The 13,091-nt window shown below is 37.6% G+C and overlaps 1 protein-coding gene across 2 annotated transcripts in view; it reads right to left on the bottom strand.

The window, feature by feature from the left end:
* Positions 1–2,564, bottom strand: part of trim54 (tripartite motif containing 54) — an 86,388-nt gene extending 83,824 nt beyond the window's left edge. For both annotated transcript variants that reach the window (XM_060821273.1, XM_060821275.1), the window contains exons 1-2: positions 2,322–2,564; positions 1,605–1,777 (exon numbers count right to left, since the gene is read on the bottom strand). In XM_060821273.1, coding sequence (XP_060677256.1) covers positions 1,605–1,777; positions 2,322–2,489 — 341 coding nt within the window. In that variant the 5' untranslated portion in view covers positions 2,490–2,564. The remainder of the gene's footprint in view (positions 1–1,604; positions 1,778–2,321) is intronic.
* Between the last annotated feature and the right edge of the window lie 10,527 nt (positions 2,565–13,091).

Here is a 13,091-nt window from a genome sequence, read left to right as displayed (position 1 = left end):
CACCTATGTTAAATGTTCAGTGAACAAAACAATAAGCTTATAAAATAATTCTGAACTTTTAGCTACTTGCACACTGAATTACTATACAAGTATACAGTTACTACAATTAGAACAAAGTGAATGTTGTGTAATTCATAAACTTTAGTTAATAAAACAGCTGCACATTAATCAAAAACTTAGATGAATATAATTGAGGGTTCATATAAAGATAAAATGTGAGTGACTAATAACTCACATTGGAGAGTTATCATTTGCCATACTTGACTCAATGATAAGTATCGGATTCAGTAAATCCTAGCTTTAAATTCTCTTGCTAAAATAAATTAACTTGCTAATATTCTCAGTTACTCATGGAACCTTAATGTACATACATTGGCTGATGTGTTTTCCCCAATTACAATAGTGACTGCACTATATGAACTGCAAAGCACTTGGAATGTCCTTGAGTGAAGGGCAAAGTTTGAATTCTCTTAACCGTCAACATTTAGACTATTTACCCATTACAGTTATTTGGAAAAAAATAATAACAACTGCAACCTAGATAGACTAATTGAGATGAGAAGTTTCTGAAGAGAAAAGTAAAATAACTTTATCACTGAGAATTCAACTTTATATTTAAAATTGCTTATGTTGGTGATTTGTTTGACTGTGTCTGACCATGCAATCGGAAGTCATAGCTTCATATTTTAAAAGTGATTTCATATGAATAGCACTGATGATGGGTTCTGTCAGACATCAGGGAACTTTTGGAGGAGATATGCTGGTAGCAAACAGCCTCATTTTTGAGGATTTCACAAATAGCATTTCTACTTAAACATACATGTCTGGTGTTAGATGTTCCTCCTTTCATCCATTAATCACAGGTCTCTTAAGTAGGCTTTGATTTAATGCTCCAAAGAAAATAAGACATTGGAACTAGAATTATTTGTTATTAAAAGCAGAGACCATAATATCTTATAAAGTAAAACTGAAAATTAATTTTGGAACAATATAGGGCCGTTAAAAGTAATTAAGCCAATAGGAGTAGTTTTGAAATGAACTAGTAAGAAGACCGCGGAAATCATCCATATATATCCTCTCGGTTGGAAACCTCTTTTTAAACAACTTTAAAAAAGACACAAAGATCATAGTGTAAATGCTCATTTCAATATATGTCATTTCATCGTTCCAAATAAATTGAACACAAAGATTTCCACCTTTTCATTCTGTAGTTTTATGGTTTCAGACTCAGTTCCCCATATTACCTGACTTACCACATTATTCCTTTTCCTCTAACCTTGTTAGTCTCTTAATTTAAAAATTGTGACCATTTCCTACAAAGTACTATTTGGATTCCCATTGTGGACCGTTCTACTGTATTCCCAAAGAGATTTGATATTGTTTGTTCACACTTTAATTCCAGAGTGTGGATGGTAGAAAACCTACTTTTATTTTACCTCAGCCAAAAGAACAATGCAGGAGAACATGATCATAAGAAAATGGTAAGGACCATAAACTGCATTTGAATAAAACAATAAAAATTTTCTTCCATGTTTGCAGACCATTCACTAAAGCACATCCATTCTCAGTTCAGCTTTCTCTATTAATAAAGCCCATTACGTAACCTGGATGATTCTTGCTTGTAGATGTCAATGATATTTTCCACCAGGAGATTTCTCTGCAGACCATAAACTCCATGGCGATCCAGTACTACTTCATGTCGGCAGGAAGGACAGCGAAAGCGACCCCCTGAAGGCACTGTTGTGGAGCCTCTTGACTGCCAGAATGGGTTAGAAGCCTGGGAATTACATTCCAAATGAAAAAGTGTTAAACAGCCCGAAAAGAGTATTCAGCTACAAAGTGTGTTACTCATAATCCTTTGACTTTTGTCAACTTTTCTCTTTTTGTAGATTTTCTTCTTTGTTAATTTTCACTTCAATAGAACCATGCAGTTGAATACCAGTGTCATCATCCACAGGTCAAGCAAGGAGAAAGATTTTTTTTCATTTAAAAAAAGGGATGTGCTGAACTTGAACATATTTTCTCCCCCTCACTATATTTGTGATCTGACATATTTTCTTTTCTCACTTCTCATTCCCTGTGTCCCTTAATGTGTAGTTCTGCCATACAAGCAATTTCAGGCAAAGCAAGCCTTAAATTATTAGAACTGTCTTATCAAGAATATGTTTTTAAAGATTAGTTTGCATGGACTTAAAATGTTCGTATGTTTACATGAAATATAAATACACTAAGCAGGTACTGAAATGCTCCAATTAATTAATAGTGCATGAATGTTAATAACTATACCATGGTCAAATTTTGGTAAGTTCTGAAACACCTACCTGGAAAACATCATTGGCACATTTTCGACACAAGTTGTGTTGACATGGTAAAATCACAACCGGTTTTGTGAACATTTCCAGACAAATAGGACAAATAAGTTGTTTCTCCAAACTGTCCATTGTCTGCGCGCCTCCAAGCATTGGTTTGAATCCTACTGCAAGGTTCATCCCCAAAATCAAGAGATTCACTCAGTTTGGTAGAATTTATTTTTCCTCTCTCTTCAGAGCTCTGGTTTTCCTACCCTGTGCTCTCAGCTGAAACATCAACTGTCAGGCAGCCAGTTAAATTTAGAAACATTTCACAGAGGATCATATTGCTTTTCTTTTAACCAACAAGTCACATGGACTAACAGTTGTGGGCCCTGCATTCCTCATTCCATATTTATCTCCTGAAATGTGAGACTGAGATTTTGAAGAGCCATTTGTTGGGTAGCTCTTTCTCTCGTCAAGTGATGTTTAGTCATGCAGTATACTACAGATTAGATTAAGTACCAAAACAAAATTGAATGCAACTCAAAAGTTTCTGAAATCAACTCCCTAAACTAAGCTTTAAATACAAAACCTGGATTTAAGTCCAATGCAACTTGTTATCCTATAAACAGCATTTTTTTCTGCTCAACAATATTGAATATATACACATTTATTGAATATATTGAAACTTGTTGAATATATACATGTTTGCTTCACTTTGCAACATTAACCTGATTTCATGAATAATTGATACACAAAACAGGTGAAAGGTTTGCAAATTAGTTAATTAGGAATTACAGTCCTTAGACTAATCAACTGAAATCACCAATTAACACAATGATGACATCACAATTAAGATGGGTATAAATATGTAATGAGAAAAAAAAACCTACCAAAGCAATGCCACATCTCTCAAGAGAATGTTATTAACTACTCATTTTTCTTGAGAGACTGCAATGCCAAATGATAGGAATGGTTGTCCCTAGCAAATGCTGAGAAGGATTTCGCTGAAAGTAGCATCGAAGGAGGAATGACATGCTGGTGTGATGCACATAAATTTCAACTATTTCCAAAACATATAAGTAAGCTATTTCTTGCGATGGGCAGTCTCCTTAGGGAACTGGATCTCTCCTAATTAAATCTAACTTCACCTCCTCTTCAAAATCATCCAACCTTTACTGTCCTTAGAATTAGAATATCCATTATTAACACATACTCAAGTATAGAAGTAAAGGAGTACAGTGAAAAGTTTTATAATGTCACCTCTTATGGTGCCATCTTAGGTACAAGTATCTAGGTACAAATCTTAGATATAAAAGAGGAATAAAAAACAAGTTAGAAATACGACATAGTTAAAAGATTTATATTACAGTCAAATTACAAATAAACATTGCATCACAGTAGCTCAACACAGGCTTCCGCACGTGGTCTGACCACCAGCACTAGATTCCAATCCAATAACCATCCTGCTCATTTCCAAACCTCTAGTTCACACCACACCAGCCCTCAGGTGCTCAAAGGTACGTTTCCTTTGAGACTGCTTCCCCACGCGGGCCTTCACCCGGAACTCACTCTGCACGTCAGTGCTTCATTATTTATATGCTATTCCTTCATGTCTTCATCTGTTGATAGGAAATTAGGTTCCACATAGGTTGATGGCATCTAGCTCTATCTCTCCACCACTTTTCTCTACATTGCCAATGACTATGCTGCTCTTATAAATTATCATTCCATATCCAAACATCTTTTCCTTCCACAATCCTTGAGCACACATTGCTGTTCAAATCTGTGCTCGTTTTCTCCAACCCTCCATGTTTGATCTTTCCTCTCTAGCAACAGCATGAAGCAGCCTTAACACAGTCACAATTGATATTCTCTGACTGTGGAGTGGCATAAGTACATAACCACCAAAACCCCCCCAACCCCCCCCCCCCCCCCCCCCCCCCCCCCCCCCCCCCCCCCCACATCCTGTGGCTTTACCATTCTGCTCCAATTTTTCACATTAATTATTAAGCAGGGATGGATTGCTCTTAGTCAGTTCCACTTTTATCTAATTATATACTGAACATCTTCAGCAATGGAGTCTCTTCTTGACCCCAATTCTTGACATACTTTATTATTTATATGCTGCTCCTTCACATCATCATCTATAGACATGACATTAGATTCCACATAGATACCATCTATCTCTATCTCTCCATCACTTATCTCTACACTATGCTGTCTAACTTTCTATCCCACATCCATATCTGAAAGAGCTGTATTTGCCTCAGGAACGCTGAAATCATCACATTTGACACTTGCCATAAATTCCATCTCCCTAATTGATGACTGCTTATGATTCAAAGCAACTGTGTGCAAACTTGGCCAGCTCACTTGACCTTGAATTGTGCTTCTGACTTCATATACTCTCCATTGCACAGATGATCTAATAACATCTCCATGACATAAACAACATTTACACTTGCCTCACCATACCTTTTGTTCATGCTTTCACCTCCAAACTCAATTATTTAAACATGCTTGACTATCTTCCCCATTTTCCGCCCACTTAAGATGTTATCTTATCCAAACACTGCTGTTTGTCTATCAGTTCACACTAAGCACTGTTTATCCCTGCTCTTTGTCCTTTATTTGCTCTCCTCTGTACAACTGGCCTATAATTTCCCATCTTCTGTCTCCCTTCCTTAAACAGGGGAGTCACATTAGCCAGTCCCCTGTCCTCTGAAACAATTCACCAACACGCTGTTCAACCCCCAACTTCAGTGATTCCTGAAAGATCACCACTAATGCATCCACAATCTCCTCAGCTATCTCCATCAAAATTCTGGGGTGTAATCCATCCGGTCCAGCTGATTTATTCACCTTCAGACCTTCCAATTTTCCTAATACCTTTTTCTTAGTGATGGCCATTTCACTCACCTCTGCTCCTAACTCTCTTGAAGTTCTGGCATGCTATTGGTTTCTTCCACTGTGAAGATTGATTCAAAATACCTATCAGATCCTGTTTCTCCCTTACTACTTGCCCAGCCAAATTTTCCAATGGTTCAGTATCCACTCTTGCCTCTCTTTTACCTTTCATATATGAGGAAAAAAAAATCTCCTCCAATCTTTCTTTTGTATTACTAGCTACCTTAGCCTCATAATTCATCTTCTCCCCACTTATTGCTTTTTTAGTTATCCTCTGCTGATTTTGAATAGCTTCCCAATCCTCTTGCTTCCACTAATCTTTGCCATATTGTGTGTTTTTTTCTTTTGCTTTTATGCTTTATCTAAATTCCCTTGTTATAGATGCCTCATCCTTAACTTAACATATCTATTCTTCCTTGGGATAGAACTTTTTTTTGGTGATTTTTAAACATGTGACAAAAGCAGCAAACACAGTGCATAAATAAGCCTCGGAAATAATTAATTTTATATGAAGAGTGCAGATGATGTTTAGATCAATTACCAAATTAATCATAAAAGCAGAATGTGCTGAAAATACTCAAAATGTCTGGCAGCATCTATGGAGAGCAACAGAGCTATAGAGCTAACACTTCAGGTGACTGACCTAAAACTAAATCTAAAACTTAGTTTGTATGTCTTTGGGCTTTTTTTTATCATTGCCAAAGTTGTAGGTAAGCACGTGGCACAAAATCAGCTAAAGAACTGGATGAGATGTATAAGTGAAATGGATTTCAGTCACGTTGGATGCATAAACAAAAAAATCTTGAAAAACACATTGGAAGCATGAATGATGAAAATTTGAATAAAATAGCTGAAGAATGGCAATGGAGAAAACAAACAACAATTGGAGAATATCAATATAATTTTAAAAGATACAAAGTGGATATTTGTTCAAATCCACACAAATTTCATAAGCCTCCATATACTTATTTTAAGAAAATTGTATTAAATTAAACTAGCTAAAGACAATGCAACTGTGGTAATGTTTTTATCTTTTCCAGGGATGAGAGGGCAAGAGCAAACTTTTTGCTCAACCTAAATTGCCTTAAAAATGTTATATTTTATATTTTAGGAACTAACTGCTATCTAAGTTAGAGGCACACAGTTATCACAGGCCTTCACTCTCACCACTGTCTAAAGCTGGTGATGAGCATGCTTTAAGGTTGAAGCCGAGTCTGTCTGTGTTGCCTGCCATTACTTGGAGCTTTTATCAGAAGGGAACGGTGCAGGCTAAGAAGCAGCACAAGGAATGGTTGAAGGTCACTGAAGAGTGGTGACTGCTGAGAGGTCACAGCTCTTCTGAAGGTAACGTCAGGGTGATTTCACCTGAACCAGAATGAGCTTGGGTAAGATCAGAGCGAGTGCCATTCTGCCACAGAACAAGGCATTAGTTGAAGGCTGTGTAACCATCATAGAATACACATTAATTCAGCTAATAAATCTGAAATTGGAATCTAGTCTTAGTTATGGTAAAACAAAACTATCATTGATTATTCTGACAACACATATTGTTCATTTATGCTCTTTGGGAAAGGAAATCCACCGTCCTTACATGTGATTCCAGATGTACTGGCAGGTGACAGTTCGGCCATATGATCCTCTGTTTGTTGCTGCATTTCTAATCAGTTTTGTGTCACCATAACCAAAGGTCCATCAGCATCCTCAGGCTCGCTCAGGGTCTTGCCTCCACAAGTTATGTCATTTAGCTGTCACAGCCCCTAACAACTGCTCTGGAGTGTCTAAGATGTGCTCACAGATTGTCACCCAAATTCCAAGCACAATCACACTAAGGTGACTATAACTCCACTGGTGGAAGGTGCAGAGGTAAACTGTAATATTATCCTTAGAGGCTTCAACACTCTCTTTCTTGAGGTGGATTACAGGGTTGCAGATGACAGAACAGACCCTCCCTTTGGAAAGTGAGACTTGAATTAAAGAACACAAAGAATTAGGTTCATGTTAGTCACAATTCCACTTTTCATCCATTTCTGACATCTGTTTTCTGCCCATTGGTTGGTACCAAGCTTGAAGCTATCTCACTTGCATACTTCAGCACTCTGGTCTCAGTGTTTGGGAATGTCCCAGGTGCTCTGTCTTCTGGATCATTTCACTATCACCGCCTTTGCTATCATCATTATGTTGAGTCATTCCTTCACCCATCTTTACATGTTCTTTGATATTACGGGCTATTTTTTCTATCAAACAGAAGGGGAGATGGGTGTCTGACCTATTTATCAGAGTGCATTCTTCAGTCAGATAGTTGGACCTTCCAGGTAACCTGTTTTCACTTCCACTCGCACCAGTTTAACCAGGATGCAAATAGGAAAGGCAAAGATTGGCTCACAGAGTTTGCCTTTTAGGAAGGGAATTCTAAAGACTCATTACCCTCCGTTGACAGGAACAGCATCTGATTTTTAAACTATGATCCCATTTCTAAATTCTCTCATAAGGGGAATTATCCCCTCCATATATACCCTGTCAAGACTCCTCAGGATCTTATATATTTCTAAGACACCCTCATGCAGTGCAGGTGCTAGGCTAGCTAAACCTTCTATGGACTGCATCCAACACATTTATATCCTTCCTTAAACAAGGAGAACAATTCTGTACACAATATTCCAAGTGTGATCACTCCAATACCCTGAATACCTTAAGTATAATCTCCTTACTTTTGTATTTAATTTCCCATTGCAATAAATGATTTCATTCTATCTGTTACTTGCCGTACTTATATATGTGATTGTATGATTCATGCACTATCGTACCCTTTGCATCGCAAACTGCTGTAATCTCTAATCATCCAGATAATGTTTCTTCTTAAATTTAATCCATTTTTCTAATCAACCTGTTCAGAAATGTTATGACGCACATCTGAAGCAGGTGGGACTTCAACCTGACCATCTAGTCCAGGAGTAGGGACTCTTAGCACTGCACCACAAGTAAACCTGCCAAAAATAACAATTTCACACCTTCCTACAGCATTCTCTATTTGCCATTCTCCTTATTTTCCCAACACACTTACTTTTCTACTTATCTTTGTGCCATCAGCAGACTTAGTAACCACACCTTCCAATGCATCATCTAAACCATTAATGTAAACTGTGAAAAGCTAAGGTCCTGCACTGATCCCTATGGCATACCCATTGTCACATTTTGCTAACCAGAAATTAATCCTTTATATCTACTTTGTTATCAGCTAACTATCAAATCTTCTACCCATACTAATATGTTACCCCCTACACAGTTTTTATTTTCTACAATAAATTTTGATGTGGCACCTTATGGAAATGTGAGTACAGTATATTCACCAGCTCCACTTTATCTGCAACATGCTACATCCTAAAAGAACAGTAATAAATTTGTCAAACACGATTTCCCTTTAACAAAACTATGTTCTCTCTGCCTAATTACCTCAAATTATTCCAGATGTCCACTTTTCCTACTATTTTCCCTATGATAGATATTAAAATAGTTGGCTTCTAATTCCATCACTTGTCAGCTCACAATTCTAACAATTTACTCAGCACTACTTCCCTTTTGATTATTATTTTCTTCAATTCCTCCCTCTCTTCCATTTCTTGATTCACAGCTATTTCTGGGATTTAACTTGTATCCTCCATGGTGAATCCTGACACAAAATATGAATTTAATTCTTCTATCATTTCTTATCTCTGTCTAAACCACTTTTGTACCCCAGTTTCCTACACCTAAGTCTTCCTTCTCTATTATACTAATAGTATCATTGCATAAGAGAGCTATTCCTCGAATTTTTCCAAGTCACCCTCCCCTTCTACAGGTCATACACCCTTCAGTATTCAGGTACCAATCTTTGTCAACTTGTACCCATAGTAATTCCATTGAATAGCATGGGGAGATAACCAAAATCTCTCATTTGTTGTGATTTTCATAATACCAATTAGATTCAGATTGGAAATTAGTGAATGTAACTCATTTCTTCTAAAAAAGGGTGGACAGAAATGAGGAAACTACAGGCCATCTAGATTAGTATCTGTCATAGGGACAATGTTAGAAGCTAATGTTAACAATGCTATGTCAGGGTACTTTGAACAGTTCAAGAAAATCAAGCAAAATCAACATGATCTTGTGAACGGGCTAAGCAATCCCATAATCAATGGATAAAATTTGAGTTCTGCCATCCAACTTCACCTAGTCATAAATGACGGCAGATAAGTAGACAACTAACAGGAGGAAGAGACTATGCAAATATTAGTATCCTTAATGATGAGTGAACCCAGCATATTATTGCACTGCAGCTTCCTTCTAAAATCCCTGGTACCACATCTACAAACATTCACCCCCTTCACTACCAACAAACAGTAGCAGCAATGTGTACTATCTGATGCACTTCAGACATTTACCAAGGTTTCTTAGACAGCATTTTGAAAATGCACAAAAATTCCACTTAGAAAGACAAGGGCAGCAGATACTTGAAGAGCAGCACCACTTGCAAGGTCTCCTTTAAGACCCACATATATTTTCTGACTTGGAAATATATCACTTTTCTATAAGTACTCTGAGTCAATATTATGGTACTCTTGGATGTAGATTTGCTCGCTGAGCTAGAAGGTTCATTTCCAGACATTTCGTTACCCTACTAGATAACATCTTCAGTGGGTCTCAGAGGAAGCAACGCTGAAAATTCCTGCTTTCTATTTATATATTTGGGTTTCTTTGGGTTGGTGACGTCATTTCCTGTGGTTATGTTATTTCCTGTGGTGAGGTCACTTCCTGTTCCTTTTCTCAGCCTGTGTTCTTTGGGTACCCATTCTTTTTGAATACACAGTATAGGTGATTTTCCTCTGCTCTGTGTAGTTCCTCTGTGCTACAGCTTGCGTTGGCTCAATGAAATTACATTCTGATGCATTATTTGGGTACCCAAAGAACACAGTCTGCTGATTTCTCAGCAACAAACCCAAACAAGAAGACAAAACGCATCCAGAAACCCTAGCCACTGTCCCCTACATCAAAGATATCTTGGAAATGACTGCCAGACTACTCAGACCCTTTGGCATCATGGTAGCCCACAAACCCACCAACACACTAAAAAAGCAGCTAATGAACTTGAAAGACAACAAGCAAAACTAATGTCATTTGCAAAATACTGTGCAAGAACTGTAACAAACACTACATTGGACAAACAGGCAGAAAATTAGCCACCAGGATACATGAACACAAACTAGCCACAAAAAGACATGACCCTCTCACACTAGTATCCTCACATATGGATAATGAATGACTGGGATAACACATCCATCCTAGGACAAGCCAAGCAAAGACATGCATGAGAATTCCTCGAAGCATGGCATTCCAACCGGAACTCTATCAACAAACACATCGGGTTAGACCTCCATCTACCACCCCCTCAGAAAAGGAACAGGAAGTGACTTCATCACAGGAAATAACATCACCAACCCAAAGAAACCCAAACATATAAATAGAAAGCCGGAATTTTCAGCATTGCTTCGCCTGAGGTCTACTGAATATGTTATCTAGTATGAAACATCTGGAAATGAACCTTCCAGCTCAGCGAGCAAATCTACACCCAAAACCTCAACCTAAGCTACAAATCTTCTCAAAACTCGCTTATGGTACTCTCTTCCAAACACCACAATATACATGCCCCTAGAACTAGGGACTGTTATGGTTCAAGGCAGCTCATCACCACCTTCTCCAGCAAGTATTGGCCAATTAGTAATGGCCAATAAATACGGATCTTGGCAGGAACACTCACATCCCTTCAATGAATTAAAAAAAGTTGATGATGCAAATTTGGTAAGTTTGATCAGATAAAGAAAGCAAGTTTTGAATTCTGTAGCCCTCTATAATAGTTACAGATATTTTCTTTAATATAATTGACTCCAAGCTTTGTGACCAGAATAAAGAAAAGTGAAAGGATTTTTGAGAGTTATGTTAAGCTGTGATTGACATATATAAAAGTATCATTGAGGAATTGAGTATTCATATAGTTGAATCTGTATTTGTAAAAGTGCAAAGTTACATTGGAAATTAACTGAGAGAATTTACACAGGAAAGCTTTTGGAGATTAAATTAAACATCGTTCAAATTCCTTTTGTGACTACACGAATGGTACACATGGGATTCAAGTGCTCAGTATTAAATAATGTAAATTGCATTCTTGTACAAATAGTATTTGTTTTAACTAATAGTTTTACACAGTTACTATTAGGAGTCAAGAGAAGGTTCACAATTTTGAAAAGCAGTACTTGCAATTATTCAACTTCTACAGATTATGTAAATTGGGCATAGTTTATGAACAAACACATATGTCTTCAAAAAGACTTGCTTGCTTGAATTATTTGTTCTTGATACTTTCCCCTCATATTAACATATTAAAGCTAGAGGGTTCTGACTCTATTTGAAAAGTGTAAGTATCAATTTCATTACTTTAAGTAATGGCAAAGTAGACAATTGTTCACATAACTGAGAGGAATAGGTGAGACTGCAGGTAAGATTTATTCTCCTTTAACAACTGCTTCCAAGATAAGATCCTGAGCCGAAATGTAGGATTATATCTGCATGCCAAAAGAAAATTTGCAAATGTTACTTGCCACCTGTCAGCCTGGACATTGGACAAATATTGTTGCATTTGAACATGGATTGCCTATATATCTGAGTCGTCACAAAATGGTGCTGAACATTGAGCATTTATCGGCGAACATCCCAGCTCTGACCTTATGATAGGAGGAAAGTCATTGATAAAGCAGCTGAAGATGTTGGGCCTAGGACAGTCTCCTGAGCACTTTCTACATAGATGTCATGGAGCTAAGATGAGGTATCTCCAATAACCACAACTATCCTTTTATGTGATAGGTATGACCTCAACCAGCAAAAACTTTGTTTCCTGCTTCTCAATGATTACAGTTTGGGTATGGTTCTTTGATGCCACACCTTGATTTCAAGGTTGTCACTGTCACCACACCTCTGGAATTCAGCTCATTTGTCATGTTTAGCCAAGGCTATAATAAGGTCAGAAGCTGAGTGGCCTGGCAGAACCCAAACGGGGCATCAGTGAGCAGATTATTACTGAGCAGGTGCTGTTTGATAGTACTGTTGATGTCACATAGAATTTAGAAGAGCACAGGAATAGGTCCTTTGGTCCACAGTGTTGTGATGAACATGATGCCAAATAAACTAATCTCTTCTGCCTGCTCTTGGTCCATATCCCTCCATTCCTTGCATACTCACTTGCTTATCTAAAAGCGCCTTAAACACCCCTACCATATCTGCCTCTACCACCACCCTTGGCACTGCATTCCAGATAGCTACCACTCACTGTGTAAAAAAACTTGCCCCTCACATATGATACAGTCATACAGGATGGAAACAGACACGTCAGTCCAACTAATCCATACCAAACAGAATCGCAAACCAAACTAGTTCCACTTGCCTACATTTGGCCCATATCCCTCTAAATATTTCTTATTCACATACTTATCTAAAAGTCTTTTGAATGCTGTAAATGTACCCAGATCCACCACTTCATCAGGAAGTTCATTCTACACACGAACCACTATGTATAAAAAATGCCGATCACGGCTTATCATTCTTTTTTCTCTAAATTTAAAAAAAATGTCTTATTCTCGAAATGTTCCACACCAGGAAAAAGACACTTGGCATTCACCTTATCTATACCCGACGTGATTCTGTGAACCTCTAAGATCACTCCTTAACTTCCTATACTTCAGCAAAAAACATCACAGCCTCTCCAGCCTCTTGATATAACTCAAATCTTCCATTTCTGGCAACATCCTGGTAAATCTCTTCTGAATCCTCTCCAGCTTAATAATATCCTTCCTATAATTGGGCATC

Source organism: Hemiscyllium ocellatum, chromosome 3, assembly GCF_020745735.1.
Source record: "Hemiscyllium ocellatum isolate sHemOce1 chromosome 3, sHemOce1.pat.X.cur, whole genome shotgun sequence".
Lineage (NCBI taxonomy): Eukaryota > Metazoa > Chordata > Chondrichthyes > Orectolobiformes > Hemiscylliidae > Hemiscyllium > Hemiscyllium ocellatum.
Note: the sequence above shows the minus strand (reverse complement) of the source record. Positions and strands in the feature narration are given on the sequence as shown.